This window comes from Prosopis cineraria, unplaced genomic scaffold (genome assembly GCF_029017545.1).
Source record: "Prosopis cineraria cultivar Desert tree isolate PC_DT_omini unplaced genomic scaffold, ASM2901754v1 PC7, whole genome shotgun sequence".
NCBI lineage: Eukaryota > Viridiplantae > Streptophyta > Magnoliopsida > Fabales > Fabaceae > Prosopis > Prosopis cineraria.
In genome coordinates this window covers 4,850,965-4,870,214 of record NW_026555338.1, presented here as the reverse complement: position 1 = coordinate 4,870,214, position 19,250 = coordinate 4,850,965, and the positions used below count along the sequence as shown (strand labels likewise).

Sequence of the window (19,250 nt, the reverse complement as noted above, 5' to 3'; positions counted from 1 at the left end):
CAGGAGACCTTAGCTCAAGTAGCCGAAATCATCAGCATGGACTCTCTAATTAAAAATCTCAAGTGGCATCTGCACCAACTAGATGCGAAGAATGCTTTCATAAATGGCAACGTAGAAGTTTATATGGAAATTCCCATTGGATTAAAAAATGATGGAAGTAAAGATATAGCGTGCAGGCTTAGGAAGTCCATGTATAGCTTTAAACAAACACCATTAGCATGGCTTGAATGGGTAAAGAGTAGCTACACTCAACGTCAATCAAATCACACACTATTCATCAACCATAGAGCTGAATATACAGTTACTTTAATTGTCTATGTAGATGATATTATCCATCACAAAGGATATAAATAAGATAGAAGTCTAAAGGAGGTGTTGGCTACATAATTTGAAGTGAAGGATCTATCCAACGCACATAATAATATTTCATGAGCTGCGACGTTCTTTTCCCTCAGCAGATTTCCACATGCAATGATCATTTGGGATATGTTAAAAAGGTGTAATCATATAAGAAAAGATAAGATGTGAATGATCATAAAAGGCCATTGGGTACTGCACATGGTCATTAAATATCTTTATATCTTTATCGGGATGATGTTCCGATTAATAAAGGGTAGCTGCAGTCAAATATGGAATCATCAAACAGCAAAGAAGTAATTTGCATTTTGGTATTAGTACCTTTAAAAGAATGTTGTAAGTTGAGTGCGTCTGAGGCATTTATATATACAAAACAAATAAAATACTCATCCCCTTCCCCTCCCAAGGCCATCACTTGTGTATTTTACATTCATTCCCAAGGGATTTCACCAGTCACAGAACCCACACTCTCGACTCAACCTCCAGTAAAATACAGAAACTGTTCCACTTGCGCGTGTACATTTACACTGGCTTCACGAAGTGACGACTGAAACTTGGTGAAGGTCATGGTAAAAAAATTGGCATGTTAAAAGGTGGTCAAAATTTGTGATTTAGCCTATGTACACCCTCAACTGAATGTAGAATTTCAGCCATTAAGCTTTGACAAAAATTGAGTCAGATCGTACTCTTCTGTATATTGCGAATGGTCCCAAAGCTCTTCCAAACCTCCAAGTATTGCTTTCAACCCCTTCCCACTGCCCGCGGATTTAGCATCTCCATCCGTGTTATTTAATCGGTTCACAGCAGGAGCTCCCTACACAACAAAAATGAACAATGGATAATAAGAGTGAGTTTGTGGGTGTCTATCATTCAAACAACTTGGACAATCCTTCTTTAAAAATTGAAGATTTCCAGGAAAAACACAGCATGAACAATTTGACATAGTACAAGCTCAGCTGGTGGACTGTCATATTCAAGCTATCCGAAATATACAATATTTATACCTTCTTGAAGGTTTCTGCCGATGCGAACAAATCAAGTAACTGATCTGTATTCATTGTTTTCATACTAGCATTTTCAGCATTAATGACAGCATTAGCCACTGAAACTTTGAATCTTTGCAGGCTCATGACTTTCTCTTCCAAAGTACCACGCATTATTAGACGGTGGACATTGACAACTTTTTTCTGACCTAAACGGTGTGCTCTGTCCATAGCCTGCAAGGTGAATAACATGAGATATGTGTTTACAGAAAAAGCTCTTGCACATTTCATTCGCCTTCAGCAATTAAGACAATGACAGACAGCTATTTGTGCACGTACAGCAGGGGTGACAACTAAACTACTTCGAACAACCAGAACTTAAGCTTTTGGGCTTGTCTTTGATCCTGTCACCATAAACCGCAAATAAAATACAAGAAATTGCAGTTACCTGATGATCTCGCATTGGATTCCAGTCATGCTCCACAAAAACAAGGGTATCCGCAGATGTCAGGTTCAAACCAAGCCCACCCACTGCAGAGGGATATAATATATATCTCAGAAAATAAATTTGTAATTTGAAGGAAAAAAAAAAAAAAGAACCATGTAGCTAAAACCAATTAGGAAGTGCAATTTTTACCATGTGTTGTAAGCAATAAGACATCAATGGTAGGGTCTGAATTGAATGTCTTGACAATTTCAAAACGCTTCTCTGGCTCTACAGATCCATCCAGTCGCAAATATGTGACACTTTAACGTGTAAAAATGAAAATTATATTGACATCAATTATATATATCACAAGCAAATAATTAGGAGAACAAGTCAAAATCATAAGCATAAGAAATTCGTGTAGTAACAGAAAACAGCTTCAAATTTATACCCAAAAACATATAGAACAGTTTGTTTCAACAAGATGGAAGAAACACAAGAAACTAAACAACTATATATTAACTGGATGATTATGACTAGGAACTAACTTCTTCATATATGTCTCGAATAAATCTCTTTCAATAATATCCAGAAAAGCCTGCACATCAAAATGAAAAAATCAGCCATGATGTATATAACTTCAGAAACAAATTAGTCCTCAAGGGCAAGCATCACCTTATGTTGAGCAAATATCAAGACCCTGTGCTGCCCAATGCTAACAGCACTCTCAGAACCTGAACCATCAACTCCTACTCCACATTCTTCCAAGATCTCTTGGAGAGCTACCAATTTTGGGGAGTGATGTAGTTTGTGGAGTTCTGAAATGATTTCAGAGCCAGCAGGCAACAATTCTGAGAGGATGGTAGAGAGTTGATCAGGAACCTTTTCACTAACGACAAGTAAAGGATGACTGCACAACTTTAGCAAGTATTGAAGTGCCTGAAATGTGGAATAGATTATCAGACACACCCATACACACATACACATACACACACATACACATACATATCCATATACATATATATATTATAATGTTGCTAAGCTAATAACATGAGATAGAAAAACCAAATTGCCTGGAAAACATGTGAAGATGCTTTAGGTGATCTGCTGCTTCCTTCTGTCGCAGCTGATTCATTCATTGCTACTATAGATGAGATTTCTCGTTTGACACGAGAACCAGAAAACTGTTCATAGAGTTTAAGCTGTACAGGACTTAAATCACAGTATCTGTCTTGAATTATTTTTTCTGGCAGATCAGACAAGACTTCTTCCTTTGTTCTACGGAGAAGGAAAGGCATGACCTAGTGGATAAAAATACATACAATTAAAAGAAACTAAATGTAAATTTTGACAGTGTGGTTAAGAGAAAAATTTACTTACCTGCTTATGCAATGCCTCCATAGCAAGAACTCCTGCTTCAGCATCCCTAGAAGAGCACTTGGGATCTCTTGCAGCTAGGAGCGGCTTTCCATAAGTGGCATGGAACTGTGAAGAGTTACATAAAACAGACATGATTTAAAACGAGTCATCAATGGAAGTAAGAAGATGAGACTAATAATCCTGAGATTGATTTACTTGAAGCTAATAATGAAGCAAGCAAAAGTCTTATTCCTTATCCCCCCTCTAAGTACACACTGAATAACTGTTTTGTATAATTTCACAAAGCACAAAAGAGGTCTCAGTAATTTACTATCAAAAAGAAAAATAAATCCACAAACATTAAAATAACAAATCCAAGAAGAAGCAGAAGACAACATATGACAGTGCCACATTTATGCTTGTTCAGTACCACTTTAAAAATGCAAAAACCTTTATGATACAAAATTACTAATGTTCACAGGCCAAAAGTTAAAAAAGATGAGAAAGCTAAAGATGATATAAGGCATGCAAAAAAGATCAATCATATAGAAACAGGGAAAGCTACAACCAGAAACAATAGCCTCCATCAAGAAATCACATAATCAATTTTGGCAAAGGGATTGACAGGTAACACTCAACAAGCCAATGTCCGTTGGCCATCCATTTGCAAGCAACACAAGAGTAAGTGAGTGCTGGTTTTTCTCTAATGCGAGTCAACCAGCAGTTCATCCGAGATTGTGAAACTATGTTTCTATGTGCTAAGTTATGAGTTTAGGAACAGTGCTCCAAGGTCTTGTATATAGCTGTACAATATAAGTTTCATGTTTGATGGTAGTTGTGGCTAGACCAAATCTCTCAAAGTATAAATGTTAGGAATATATTTTTAGTATACTTTCTATGGATAGGAAAGAGATATCCGGAAGGTAGATTCTGTAACATAGCTTTTATTTTCTCTCATTCTCTTCCTAATTCTGTGGGATTTGAGTCCCTTTACTGATATATATTGGTTTGTATATTCCAGTGTGAAATAAGAATTGCGACGACTACAAATCTACATGGTATCAATGTAGGCCACTTCTGAAAATTCTAACAGTAAGGTGCAACCATATTGACAGCGAGAGAATCTCAAGTGACCCGTGTCAAGCTAGTAGTCCCGTTGGGTTGATTACTGGCTTCAAAGGGTCTTCCATACTTATCATGTAAGATAAACTCAATAGCACAAATTATCGTCAACAGGCTCAGGTACTGAAGTTGACAGTTGACAGTTGGGGAAAAATGGGATTTATCACTTGAGCAATGAAGATACCAGACAAAACCAATGCCTCAGCACAACAATAGTGGCACACTGACAATTCGCTTGTCTCTTCATGGTGGATCAATGGGATGCTACAACAGATCAAACAAGGCTTTATGTTCCCCCCAAACTGCTCATGAGATTTAGAAAGCTGCAAGTGATTTACTCTGATGGAAAAGACTTAGCACTGCTGTTTGAGATTAAAATCAAAATACGGGAATTGAAGCAAGGCAATTGTGATGTCACCATGCATTGGTTAGAGATTTCTGATATATCAGGAATTGGATCTTGTTGGAATGGGGCAACCAACATGGGCCCAAGAGGCCAAGCCAAAAGCGATTAAGGTTTAGAGATTCTAGTATAATGCCTAAACAACATTAATAGTCATTATGTATAGAGGAATCACGACAAATATTGTTGTATATTTGTGAAAATGTCCACAAATAATTACGATCATATTTCTGCTATAAATCAATTTTCCCTAACAATAAATAAAGGATAAATTTTCCCTAGAAGTTTTTTGCCAGGTACAATTGGCTTAACTTTTGATCGGTACTATATTAACCCCAAAGTTTCAAAAATGGTATAGTGTTGCCCTGTAGTAACATTTGACTAGTGTTGACCATTAATTGAAAAATTTTAACTATGGTTAAGAAGCAATTTTGCCACAGAAATTCTCAAAAGGAGCAAATGGTATCCTAAAATTTTAATTAATGAAATGTTTTCGGATTATCAATGTTCAAATCAAAAGAAAAAACTAACCATTAACAATGTTTAAAAAATGGTTCATATTTCCAAATTTTGACAGGAGGCTTTACCCCAGGTTACTTGGGTACATAACCAACTCTATCAAAATCCTCAACAGACTCTCTTCAGCAAAGTCCAAACTTGCCCTTGAGCAGGCCTAATCAAGAGCAAATATAGACTTGTTCAGACCTGCATGTGGGCAACATAGATTTGCTTGGGTTCTATATAACAGGTTGTTAGATACTTCTGATATTTGGTTAACAGATTGCTAGATCCTTTTTCTGATTTGAAAGTTGTTAGCCAAAAGCAATGGACCAATTAAGAGTTTGGGATACCAATTGTTACTTTAGACAAACTTCAAGGGCAAACTTATTCTTTATCCTTGGTAATAAGTTTTCAACTAATGATCAACGCTGGTCAAACATTACTATAGGGTGACATTACTCCATTCTTAAAGTTTCTAGGGTAATATTGTGCCAATCAAAAGTTAAAGATATCAATTGCACCTAGTGGAAAACTTTCAACGAAAATTTACCCTGTAACCCTAATTATTATCATATTTCCACAATATTCATTGAATCACAAGGGCAGATATATACACTGAGTCAACATAATCTAAGCCTAGAAAAAAGGGATATGAAGAAATAAATGAGACACAAGGAATAAATAATAATATCCTAGCAGATCCTATCCTAAATACAAATCATTACATATAATATTTCCACACTCCCCCTCATGTTGGATCATATATGTTAATCATGCCCAACTTGCCAACAAAGCATTCAAACTTGTCCTTAGCCGGTCCTTTGGTGAGAATTTCTGTAGTTTACACTCTAGTAGGGACACAAGTCAGATTGATTATCTAGTCATCTATCTTTTCTCCCATAAAGTGTCTACCAATCTCAACGTACTTAGTCCTATCATGTTGAACAAGATTGTGATAGATGTTAATGGAAGCAATGCTATCAGAATAAAGTGTAATTGGTAGATTCACATTCTTCTTCTTCAACTCTTGTAACACCCGTTTGAGCCAAACACCTTCACAAATTTCAAGAGCAACTACTCTAAATTCTGCTCCAGCACTGCTTGCAATTAAACTTTGTTTCTTGTTTTTCCAAGAAACCAAATTACCCCCAACAAATGTGAAGTAATTAGATGTAGATTTTCTGTCTTCTTGATCTCCTAACTAGTCTGCATTTGTAAAGATCTAGACATTTTGCTTGTTTTATTTTTTAAACAAGAGACCACGAGATAGAATTACTCTAACTGTGTTCAACTTAAACCTCAGTGGACTTTCTTCAGGAATGAATAATATCTATTTGCAAGCTTGAGAGGGAGTGTTGAAATGAGGCTTGGCCACTTTATTCTCTCATTTTCAGAAGTAATCATGGACTTGAGTTCATGCAGGAAAATTGATTCAATCTACACAAATGCAACATCACCATGTACAAAAATAGAAGATATACTCCTTCCAAGCCACGAGACCAATGCATACCAAAACAAAATACCATAGCCATAACAAATCCTGAACATGAATGCACATACATCCTAGTTCTAGTAATGTATAAAAATCAATTATAAAAAAGGGCATCAAATTTTACCTGTCTCTCTGTACCAAGAAATCCTGGCATTAGAAAATCAAAAAGGGACCACAAGTCCATGATGTTATTCTGCAAGAAAAAGCAATCCATTTGTTTGATTAATTCCATTAATCTGATCAGCTATTATAGTTTTACTTTTAAAGAGCACACAAACCAGTCACCAACCTGTATTGGCGTTCCACTCAATATCAAGCGGTGTTGGGCTTTCAACTGCTTTACAGCTAGAGTTACTTTAGACTTAGCATTCTTGATTATATGTCCTTCATCTAAAATGCAGTAATTCCATTGCAGCTGACCCAAATATTCAATATCTTTTCGGACAACATCATATGATGTTATAATGACATTATGCTTACAAAAATTATCTCTAATACACATCCGCTCTTGAGCAGAGCCAACATATTGAAGAGTAGATACAACAGAAACATCAATATATTTCTCTATCTCAAAAGCCCAATGTGCAACCAGTGTTGATGGGCAAATGATTAACGATGGCAGAAGTTCCTCATTCTCATTCAGACTTCGATGCTCAGCTATTTCAGATGCCACAATTGCTGATGCTTGAAGAGTTTTACCAAGCCCCATGTCATCACATAAAATTCCATGAAGCTTGAAACGTTTCAAGAAAGCCAACCAATTTATACCTTCCTGCTGATACCTGGAAGCAAAATAACAGTAATATTACATATTAAAAGCCATTAATAAACTTCAGTTTTCCCATTTCGTATAAAATAGTAATTATTAAGAGATGACTGTATAAAAGGGTCGGATAAAAATTGAAATCATCACTTAATGATGCAGAGTCTTGCAATAGAAACATCATAAAAATGTGAAAAACATGAATAAATATTTATAAAGATGAAATTCTTTGTGATAGATCAAGTCACTAGGAAAAAGCCAAAGGAATTGAAACAATTCTAACAAAATAACAATTTAAATTAAAAAAAAAACCTCAGTATCACCTATCTATGATAACCTGGTACCCAGGAAAAAAAAAAAGCAAAACAAAAAAGGGGGGAGGGGAACCAATTAACCCAGGACAAATTGGGCAAAGGTGGAGTATTTAAACTTGGATTTTAAAACAGTTTCTGAAGAGCACCTTCAGAAGGAAAAAGAGGAAAATATTGTAACTTACCTTCTCAATGTTACTTTCAATTCAGTGCACAACTGATAATCTTCAATATGAGAATTGTCAAGTAGTTGTTCCAGAAATTTTACATCTTCTGTGTTTCTTGATAAACCCTTCCCCAAACCAAGAGGTGGAGGAAGGCCCCGTGCTAGAGGAAGTAAAGGTACAAGAGTGGCAAAACTATGTGTAACACTCTGTCTGACGGACTGATCACAGTCACTCATACACCTAAGAAGTGGAACTACTAACAGAGGAGCATAAGGGACCAGCTCAACACCAAGCCCCTGAACAAGAAAACTAATCAGCATGCCAGCTCCTTGCCGAGCATGAACTGATGAAGCATCTGCCAACATAGGGACAGCATTTTCAACAACAGCTGCCATAACTTTTAAAGTCATTGACCTGGCCATTGAAGTAATACAGCGTGAAGCAGCTAATCTAACTGCAACATGAGGGTGCTTAACACATTTGAAAATGCAAGGGAGAAGTGTCAACAATTTAGGCTTCAAATCTTCATGCAGGAGGGAAGAAATAGAGCGTACCACCTAAAACAAACACTGTCACGCATTAGGCACTAGTTCAAATGAATATAGTAAAGGCTTTAAGAGAATATAGAAACTATTAAAAGACCACTAACATCAAGAACACATGCACAACCAACAGAGTTAGATAAAAATGAAGATAACCCAACAATAAATCAACACTAGATTTAATTGTATTATATAGATTTTTTTTTTTAATAAAAAAGGATCAATACATTAAAGAGAAAATGAAGTTAAGTACAGTAGTCAAAATTGTATTATATAGACAAGACTAAATGATGATAGAGAAACTCAAATAAAATAAAAGTGATCTACCATGAATTTTTGGTTTGTCATCGAATATGGAGACATTCCAGAACAGGAAAAATTTGTACAAAAATTATTCATGTAAAAATGAAGTTTAATGCTTGAGTAAAATAAACTTTTGATCAACATCTCAAATTATTCTCACCTCTTTATAAATTTCTTAGCAATTTGTCAAGCTAACTTAAGCCCAGCTAAGCCAAGCCTGCGAACACCCCTAAGTCTACCAATCCTATAAGCATCAATATATCCTTTAATACTGCTCCGGCCAAGCAGAGATTTTCAGCACCCCTAGACTCAGTTAATTATATCAGTGAACAATGATGGCCAAGGGTTTTTAAATGGCTCACTGCCGGCTTCAACAAGGGTTGTGTTAACACGTAGTGTTGATTCCATGTACTCTATTTACTATTTGGTTCTTTTTTCTTTCTGCTGTTTTACATCTTAACTACTTAGAAGCAAGAGCACGGACTCAACTTTATGCCAAATCCCAACCCACACGAAGCACTGATTGCTTTTCTTTTGGTTGACGGGAGCTTTGTTGTTTTGTGCTTGTGTGTAGCTCCCTGGTGATAGATGTATCCGTACATGCTAAAGAGAGCATTCATTTTTAGCTACGTTGTTTAAAAGACATTACTGCTCTAGCTCTGGATAATAAGCTCAGAATAAATTTCGCTCTTGATAAAGCAAATCAGAGAAGAATTATTTTTGTCAAAACAAAATTTCCCCATATTATCTTGAATGAAGGATTCAATCCCATCAAGTGAAAGGTTGGACCAATCACTTCTTATTTTTTTCAGTTTCACAAATTGTGGAAGATCCTACGAGTTCAGGGAGATGATTTCTTCCGGTGAAATGGGAGATGACTTCTGATAATAATCAAGATTAATCACTTCTGTTTTCCAAATTCAAAAACACTCCCTCTTCTCATTTATCTCCCTGTGCCTCTTCCCTCTTTTCAAGTTTTTTTTTTTTTTCCAAATTTCAACTCCCAATCTCAATTTTCTTCCCCAATGATCAGAGGTAAAAGCTGTTTTTTCAGTGGAATGTTCAATCGGTCTAGATTAAAGCACGTAACAACAAATTGAAGCTTGTTCGAGAAAGATATCAGTCAGATTCCCTTGACAATAGACGAGAATTTGAATCTCCATTGCTGCTCTAGCTCAACCTCCAGCGCATGATTTTAGGAAGAACATGAATAATGATTACCCAGTTCCCTCTGAATCAATACCTTTCTCTTCCACTTAGAAATTTGACTTGGTTGCTTCATCTGTCTTGAAGCTTCTCTTTCCAATCCCCCCCCCCTCCTTTTGTTTTTTCTTTCAAATTTTTGTCCTTTGAGTTTAAATTTTGAGTTTTATTCCCCTTTCTTTTGTTGGGTCATACCATTAATACCTTTTGCTTGCATGTGATAAAAATATTGGCTGTCAGAATTTTAGAGATTTTATAACATAGTGGTTATATATTTGGGGTTTTCTAGAGTTTCTGCATGAATCACAAGGATGATAACAAACTAGCTACGATGCCACTTATTTATACTCTAAAATACATTTATAGCCACCAGCTAATGTCTTAATCTTTCATAATGAGTTGAGGTATAAATTTGATATCCTCAGTTCAATGCCTATCTCCAAGCTGTCAAATGATTAGGAATTTTATTCAACTTATTCTTAGATCTGTCCAACATAAAGACATTCACATGGTCAGCAAATAATGATTCTTGGATTAACAAGCTGGATGTCAAGCTTCCTTTTAGATGAACTCATTTGACAGCTTGGATATAGGGATTAATCACAATTATAAAGGTTTAGGTATGAGGCTTAGTACCTTGGAAAAAATTGACTCAAAATGGTCCTCTATACTTACCCTTGCAGCCATGTGTATTTCATTAAATGCAGATTCGAGAGCGTACACCTAAAAAGGATATCTAGGGTAGCTAAGGTATTTAAGCCTCAGTGACTACAGTGTTCAAGGGACCTATCATTTACAATCCAATGATTCACATTCATCTTTACGTATAAGAAACACCTGTTAACATTATCAGGGGATGGCCATGAGAAAAGCTAGACCTTGTATTACATTGATCTAATTGGTCACTGCCTAAGTTGGTTTGGTTGGATTGTTATGCAAGCATCTGTGCTGAAAAAATTCCCCGCCCAGCTGTCAGTTTCAGCATCTACTTACTACTTCTGTATTGTGCAGTTTTGTCATGCCAGCAGCAAGCAGATTCTTCCATTTGAAGTTTAGCACATAATTATAAGCCGTTGTATATTAGCATAATTCTTGCATGTTTAGTGTTCTTTCGATCCCAATTTGATGGTAAGGGTAGCAAGTTTTAATTGGCTATTACTCATTAGAAATTGGGGATCATAATTGATGACCATCACAACCTAAACACTTACTTTTAGTTACACATACAAAGAGAAGATATTTTACTATCCTCATGCTTGCATTCTTGGCGTACGGTTCTCAATGTATAGATGGCATCTGATAGTGTGACAGAAAATACTAGTTATAGGGATACATGGTTTCAGCGCTAGCAACTGCATTACAAATATTAAGTTTTTAGGATGACTGCTAGCAAAAGCTTGTCAATAGAACTGACTCAGATGAGGGGCTAAAATAATTTTACACCAAGTGATTGCATCTCTAAACTCGCCAGAATTTGTCTAGAAATTGAAGCTCCATATATCTCAACGCGGCCTCAAGCTCTTAGGATTCATCTCCCCCCAGGGGGGTGTCTAATCCTTTTGACTCCTTTCTCCTAGGATGCTCTGCACTCTTATTTATTTAGATTTTAAAATGAACTTATAGACGCCAGTTACTACCTTATTCTTTCATATTGAGTTGAGCTAAATTTGCTGTCTTGAGTTTAATCCCTATCTCCAAGCTGTCAAATGATTAGTAATTTTATTTAACTTGATCTAAACTTCCTATTTAATTCAATCAATTTAATTTAGCAACAACAACAACAACAACAACAAGCCTTTATCCCACTAGGTGGGGTCGGCTACATGGATTGCAAGACGCCATTGTGCTCTATCATTTATCAAGCTTTTAGGAATATTATTAATTAAGAGATCGCGCTCAACAACTCCAAAGAGTGTTCTCTTAGGCCTTCCTCTATCTCTCTTAATCGGACTCAAAGTTATATGTTCCACTCTTCTCACTGGTGTCTCCCTTGGTCTTCTTTGTACATGCCCAAACCATCTCAACCGATTTTCTATCATTTTTTCCTCAATAGGTGCCACCCTCACTTTTTCGCGTACGTGCTCATTTCGAATTTTATCTTTACGTGTATGTCCGCACATCCATCGTAACATTCTCATCTCTGCTACTCCAACTTTATGCTCTTGCTGTCCCGTTAGAGCCCAGCATTCACTACTATATAACATTGCCGGTCTGATAGCAGTGCGATAAAACTTTCCTTTAAGTTTATTAGGCACCTTACGGTCACAAATAACTTTTTTAGCTTTTCTCCAATTAAACCACCCATCTTGAATTCTATGTGAAATATCTCCATTGATTTCGCTATCATTTTGAATAATGGCTCCCAAATATCTAAACTTTTCCACTTGAGATATAATTTGATCTCCCAATTTCACTTCCAAATTATTGTCGAATAGTCCTTTACCAAATTTACAATATAAATATTTCGTCTTACTTTTACTCAGACGAAAACCTTTCGACTCCAATGTCCTCCTTCATAACTCAAGTTTGCAATTAACCTCTTCTCTTGTCTCTGCTATAAGAACTATATCATCCGCGAAGAGCATATATTTCAGGATTTCCTCTTGAATATGTTCCGTCAAAACATTTAAAATCAAGTTGAACAAATAAGGACTCAGAGATGATCCCTGATGTAATCCAATCTTTATAGGAAAATTCTTTGTTTGACCACTAAGTGTTCTTATACTAGTTTTTACCCCCTTATACATATCTTGTATGGCTTTAATATAAGCAATCCGTACTCCCTTTTTTTCCAACGCTTTCCAAAGCACTTCTCTTGGTATACGGTCATAAGCTTTTTCCAAATCAATAAAAACCATGTGTAGATCTTTGTCTTTACAACGATACTTTTCCATTAATCCCCTTAGTAGATAAATCGCCTCTGTAGTTGATCTACCTGGCATAAAACCAAATTGATTCTCAGAAATACTTATCTCCAATCTCAACCTATGCTCAATTACTTTCTCCCACAATTTCATTGTGTGGCTCATGAGTTTAATCCCTCTATAGTTAGTACAATTCTGAATATCTCCTTTATTTTTATAAATAGAATTATTTTAATTTAGCATATGTTTAAATTTCACAAAATCATCAAGTTTTAGTATGTGGCTTTAGGTTCTAAATATAATGGAATTCCTAAGTTAATGACCTATTTTCTTTTCATCTTTTGCACATTTTAAATTTGATACAGCATGAAACTCATTATAGTGTGTCTTTATTTTGAAGCTGCTTCATTGTTAACTTCCATCTGCTTTTTCTATCGAAAGAATTAATAAAAAAAAATTGTTTTCTTTGCAAAACATGTTTTTATAATTCATTTACACAATGCTCGGAAATAATCTTTCTATTGAACTATAAAACCTTAGTTGGAACATGGGACTAGAGGCTTGGGCTTGGGATTAGTATTGAGTAACTCCAATTTTTCATGTTTGGTATGGAGTATTAACAAATTTAATCCCAATGCCAATCCCATCCAAATGAGATTACTTAATACTCCCAACCCCCATGGTACTGGAAAATCAGTCCGAGGATTAAATATTTTCAGACCAAATTGCCCCTCATTCCTCTCTCTCTCTCTCTCTCTCTCATCTCTCAACATTGATGATAGTGAAGAAGGCTCCCAATGGTGACAATGCAGTCCTAGTCTCCAACCTTCATTAATCTTCATCATCACCAGCCTCCATCGCTATTACCATCTCTAGACAAAGCATCAGTGAACAAATTAACAACAGATCAAGAAATCACGGAGCCCATGAAATCCAAATCAAGGGTTCATTCTTTGGGGTGGAGAAGCAACAAGGAGGACGTGACAGTGCTTTGTCATTGCCAACCTCCAGATCTGCTGCGATTGACTTCAGGCAAGGATGTTATGGTGCTTCAATCTACTAGAATTTTGATTTCTAGAGCGTATTTCTGGACTTCAGGCAACCACCAGCATTCCTTTATTTTGGGGCAAGGACAAGAGAGAAGTAGGGGGGATGGGGGAAGGGGGAAGTATTATGCTGATCAACTTGGTGGGAACCATATCAGGAGAAGGGACGCAATGAGGATAGCAGGAAGGTGGAGGAAGACGAGGTCTGGTTTTTTTTCTTTCTTTTTTGGGATCACTGGACAGTCACAGGAATAGAAAAGGAGGATAATTGTGTCTTTAAGTCATTTTCTGGTTTGATCTGAGCCCGACCTTTTTTAACATAATGTTAAAAAGTTATTCCCACCCCCAACACCATACCCAATCCCACTCCCAATTCCATCACCAATTTTTTAAAATTTGATGCCTCATACCAAACAGCCCTAAAAGTTCTGCCTCAGATACTCCCTATTTAATTACTATAAATTTTAAATATTCACATGAATCATACAGGGAGTAAAATTTAGACAGTATAATCAGACTTTCAAGGATCGGACTTGGTTCATTATTCACATGACAGGCACAGACTAGTTACGAGCGTGGAGAGTGAAACTCAACCTCTAGTTTCGGAAGGGATTTATTCCCTCATACTTTCTATGATATTGCTAGCAGCCTAGCACTAACAATGGGATGGTGTTATATATTGTAAAACTGATAGGGTAGTTAATCACCGTTAGGGAGAAATATTGGCTTGGATTGGTTAATAGCCGTTGGAAGAAATTATGAGGTAGCTATAAATACTACTTATTGCTCTTGCAATAAGAAATATGACTCTAATGGGAAAATATAACATATAATTCAGCAATCTCTCTCTCTCTTCTTTGTCCTCTCCATTAACCATCTTTCCATCCCTCTTTTTCTTCATCTCTTCCCTCCGTGCCAGAATTATAAACATTTAATAGCGGTATCTAACAGCGGTACATAGTGGTAGAAACACGATCTAAGGTTAGCGCATAATGGAAGACAAAATCAACAAGATTGAACAAAGACTAGTTAAATTAAACCAAGTCAATACCATGAAAGAAAAGGGTGAAGGAATTTCAACCCAACTACTATTGATGCTTCTCTCTCTTCCAATCATGGGCATGACAGCAAACTTGGGTGCAATAGTAATAAAGAAATAGAGGGCCATTGATGACACAAAGGCTCTAATTGATACGATTATCAACAACCAACATAGCTCAACAAAATGGACTCTGCAAGTGCAATGATTCTTTGAGCTTGATAATACCCCTTAATAATCGAAGGTCAAGATGGCAAGCATATATCTTGATGATATGGCATTTCAATGGCATATGTTGTGTGAACAATTATTAAAGGTGACAAACGAGGCTGCACAAACAAAGATATTGAAAGAACGTTTCGAACATGTTCAAGAAGTACCCACGAAAGACCTAATGCATCTTTGACAATAAGGGTATAGCAGATTATAATGATGCATTTGACCATATTTCATGTAAGCTACAATTACCTAAAGACTATATGGTTGACGCCTACATCATCAAGCTACAAGAAGAGTTTGCAAGCGGAGTTCACCTCTTCAAGCCCAAGACCATGAGAGAAGCTCACAGCCTCACATGCATAAATGAGATTTCTTTTCAAAGGCAATCAAAAAAAAAAAAAAAACAGACCCAAGCACATGCGAGAGGGTATGTGGCTTGTGGCATGACTAACATCACAACCTCTATATTGCACCCCTTACAAGAATGCACAAATGGGTGGTAGGGCCTAGCTGAAAGATGAAGAAGCTGAACATAAGGCCAAGAACCTATCCTTCAACTACCATGAAAAGTTTTTAGGGGATAACAAATGCCCTGAATGATGGAAGATGCAATTGCATCTTATTGAGCTTGAAGAAGACAAGGAAGATGAGGCCATAAAGAAGTAGTTGAAGACGATGATGAGGATGGCAGGCCATTGATTTCATTTCATGCAATTGACGAAGTTGATGGTGCATCAATGAGAGTGGTGGGGTATTGTGGGAAGCACCAACTGCATATCTTAATTGATATTGGCAGTAACCATGACTTTTTGGACCTAGAATTGGCCAAGAAATTGAAATGGCAACCAGATGGCATGGGTGTTTCTTTAGTTAAAGTGGCTTGAGCGAGAAAACTAAGGGTACATAGTGTATGGAATGGCTTAAAAGCATCAAGAATGCTTTTTGGGATTATGAAACTCTCACCGTGTTCTTTTGGAATGACAGTCACTTGTGTAAATTACAAGCCAATACTCCTAACATGTTGATGATGGTTCAAGCCAAGAAGCTAGAGATTAGAGATTTGCATAAAGAACAGGTGTTTTTGTTACAATTAGTAACAAAAGGACAGGACAAGTGTTAGGTGCTCAAATAATCAACAAAAATAATAAGAACAAATCTATTAAGATGATATAGAATGAGAATCTCGCTCTATATTTCTCCCAGTAACTACACTTAGGAGAATCTTCAAAGGGTTCAAAAGAGTATTTTATTGATGATAATGATATGCTAGCTTCAAGTCCACTTACAATCTAAAATAATAAATAAAATCTAAATAACTAGAAAACTAAATAAAATATCCTAGAATCAAAATCTAGATAAAATACTAAATAAAATCTGAAGAAATATCTATATCTAAATTAAAAAATAATAATTAAATATCTAAATAAAATTTCTCTTAAAATAAAATAAAATTATAAAATCAATCCTAATTTATCTTTTGGGCTTCCTTCTTAAATAAGTCTTTATGAGAAATCTGTCTGGAATCTTATCATTACCCCCCTTGAAAACTCAACTTGTCCTCAAGTTGAAAAGAGGGAAATTGAGCATGCAAGAGATCATAGTCCTCCTAGTTGGACACTTCCACAAGCCGCTCGTGCCATTGCACCAATAGCTCAAGTGAGTGATGGCAAGTCCATCGAAGATCTAAGACTAGGTGAGGCCGCACATGGAACTTAAAATCAGCCGATAGTAGTAAAGGAGCCAGTGTAAGGGGTGAATCCATTCCATGAGCCTGTCACAAGAGAGATACCAGGAAAATAAGATGAATACAAGCATCCGCCGGAAGTTTCAATTCATAAGCCACCTTTCCAATCTTGCGAAGAATCTTGTAGGGGCCAAAGAAGCGAGGTGATAATTTTTCAAACTTTTGCTTGGTCAATGATTGTTGGTGAAAAAGTTGAACTTGAAGCCACACAACATCGCCCACAACATACTCAACTTCCCTTCGATGCTTGTTAGCAAAAGCCTTCATCCGATTCCAAGCCTTGCGCAAATCATCCCTCAACAGTTTGAGCATTGCGCCCCTAGACTCTAGTTGACCTTCCAAATCAACTTCAAGGGTTTCTCCTTTCACATAAGGAAGCAAGGGAAAGGGATCTCTCCCATAGACCAGCTTGAAAGGAGAAGAGTCGGAGGTATGATAACATATGTTGTATGATTATTCGGCCCAACAAAGAAACTTGTGCCAAGACCTGGGTTGCTCATGGGCAAAACATCACAAATAGGCTTCAAGACCGCGATTGACCAACTTTGTTTGACCATTAGATTGGGGATGGTAAGCAGTACTCATCTTTAACTTGGTTTGGCTTAATCAGAATAATTCTTGCCAAAAGGCGCTCATGAAGAGAGGATCCCTGTCAGAGACGATTGATCGTGGCACCCATGAAGTCGGATAATTTCCTCACAGGAGATTGTGACAAACTTCTTTATAGTAAGGATATGCAAGAACAAGAAAATGGGCAGGCATACTTACTCAAACAATCTACTACTACCAAGATGACTTCAAAACAACTAGACTTTAGAAGACCAGTGATAAAATCAAGTGAAATATCCTCCCAAATCTGAGAAGGTACAGGTAAGAGTTGAAGAAGTTTGGCTGGTGCCAAAGTTTGATACTTATTTTGCTCACAAGTGGTACAATGGCTCACATATGTCTTCACATTTGCTTTCATTGCAGGCCAATAAAAATTATCTGAAAGATGCTTAAATGTTTTTAGAAAGTCTCCGTGCCCCCCAATAGTAGTAGAGTGGGCTTCTACTAGTAACTTTGGTCGCAAGTGGGATGAATAAGGGATGACTACTCTGTGATCATAGAAAAGTTTTTGATTCACCAAGTGGAATCTAGGTTGAGATGACGGATCTTTATGCAAATCCTGCATTATTTCATTAGTAAAGGGATCCAATGCCAATTCAGAGGAGAGGTCATGCAGCTCGGAAGCAAGAGGTACTGCTAATTGAAAAAAATCTCTATGTTGTGGTGGTCTTGACAATGCATCTGCTCCCTTACTTTCCACTCTTGCCTTATGGACGATAGTAAAATTAAATGGTAAGAGCTTGATGATCAATCTCTATTGAGTATTAGTGATGATACGTTGTTGTAATAAATATTGAACGCTAGCGTGATCTGTTTTGACAAAGAAATGCCTTCCTACGAGGTAATAGTGCCATTTTTTGACTACAAGAACCAACACTAAGAGTTCACGATCACAAGTGGCCTTAAAGTGGGTGGAGAAAGAGAATCCTTTACTGAAATAAGCAATGAGGTGGTCGTTTTGCATAAGTATAGCTCAAATCCCTTCTGTGGATGCATCACATTCAACTGTAAATTCCTCCTCAAAATTAGGTAACTATAGGACAGGTGCCATCATCAATTCAAGTTAACTTAGTAAAAGGATGCACAATAATCCCAAAATTCTTCACAAAACGCCGGTAATATCCTGCAGGGCCTAAAAACCTATGTAATTTCTTTACATTTTTATGAGTAGGCCATTCACGTACTGCTTCCACCTTTTCAGCCTCAATTTCAACTCCCTAGGCAGAAATTTCGTGAAGGGAACTCTTAGCCTCCCAATAAAACATTTTTTAAAGTTGACACAGAACACAATTTCCTATAGGGTCTGCAAGACAGTGCACAAGTGGTCTCAGTGCTATTGAAAAGAGGAACTATATATCAAAATATCATCAAAAAAGACCAAGACAAATTTTCGCAAATAAGGGCAAAATAAATTGTTCACAGCTACTTGAAAAGTGGCTGGTGCATTAGTTAAATTGAAAGGCATGACTGTGAACTCATAGTGCCCAGAGTGAGTTCGAAACGCTATTATGTAAATATCCTCGAGTTGCATCCTAATTTGGTGGTATCCAAATCGCAGATCTAGTTTAGAGAAATAAACTACCCCATGTAATTTATCTAATAACTCTTCAATAGTAGGAATTAGATACTTGTTTGGGACTATAATGCTATTCAATTTTCAGTAATCTATGCTAAAATGCCATGAACCATTTTTCTTTGTGACCTCTAATACTAAGCTAGCAATACTAGGCTGGCAAATGGATTGGAACTAGGTCGAATAAACCCCTTTTTTAATATTTCCTTGACTTGCTTCTCAA

The 19,250-nt window shown here is 36.6% G+C and overlaps 1 protein-coding gene across 1 annotated transcript in view; it reads right to left on the bottom strand.

The window, feature by feature from the left end:
- Positions 1 to 640: 640 nt before the first annotated feature.
- LOC129315410 (TATA-binding protein-associated factor BTAF1) overlaps positions 641 to 19,250 on the bottom strand; it is a 58,031-nt gene continuing 39,421 nt past the window's right edge. The window contains 11 exon segments of the mRNA XM_054959069.1: positions 641 to 1,171; positions 1,362 to 1,574; positions 1,789 to 1,871; positions 1,978 to 2,087; positions 2,316 to 2,365; positions 2,443 to 2,706; positions 2,841 to 3,068; positions 3,148 to 3,252; positions 6,769 to 6,837; positions 6,934 to 7,426; positions 7,904 to 8,442. Of these exon segments, the coding sequence (XP_054815044.1) occupies positions 1,004 to 1,171; positions 1,362 to 1,574; positions 1,789 to 1,871; positions 1,978 to 2,087; positions 2,316 to 2,365; positions 2,443 to 2,706; positions 2,841 to 3,068; positions 3,148 to 3,252; positions 6,769 to 6,837; positions 6,934 to 7,426; positions 7,904 to 8,442 (2,322 nt within the window). The 3' untranslated portion in view covers positions 641 to 1,003.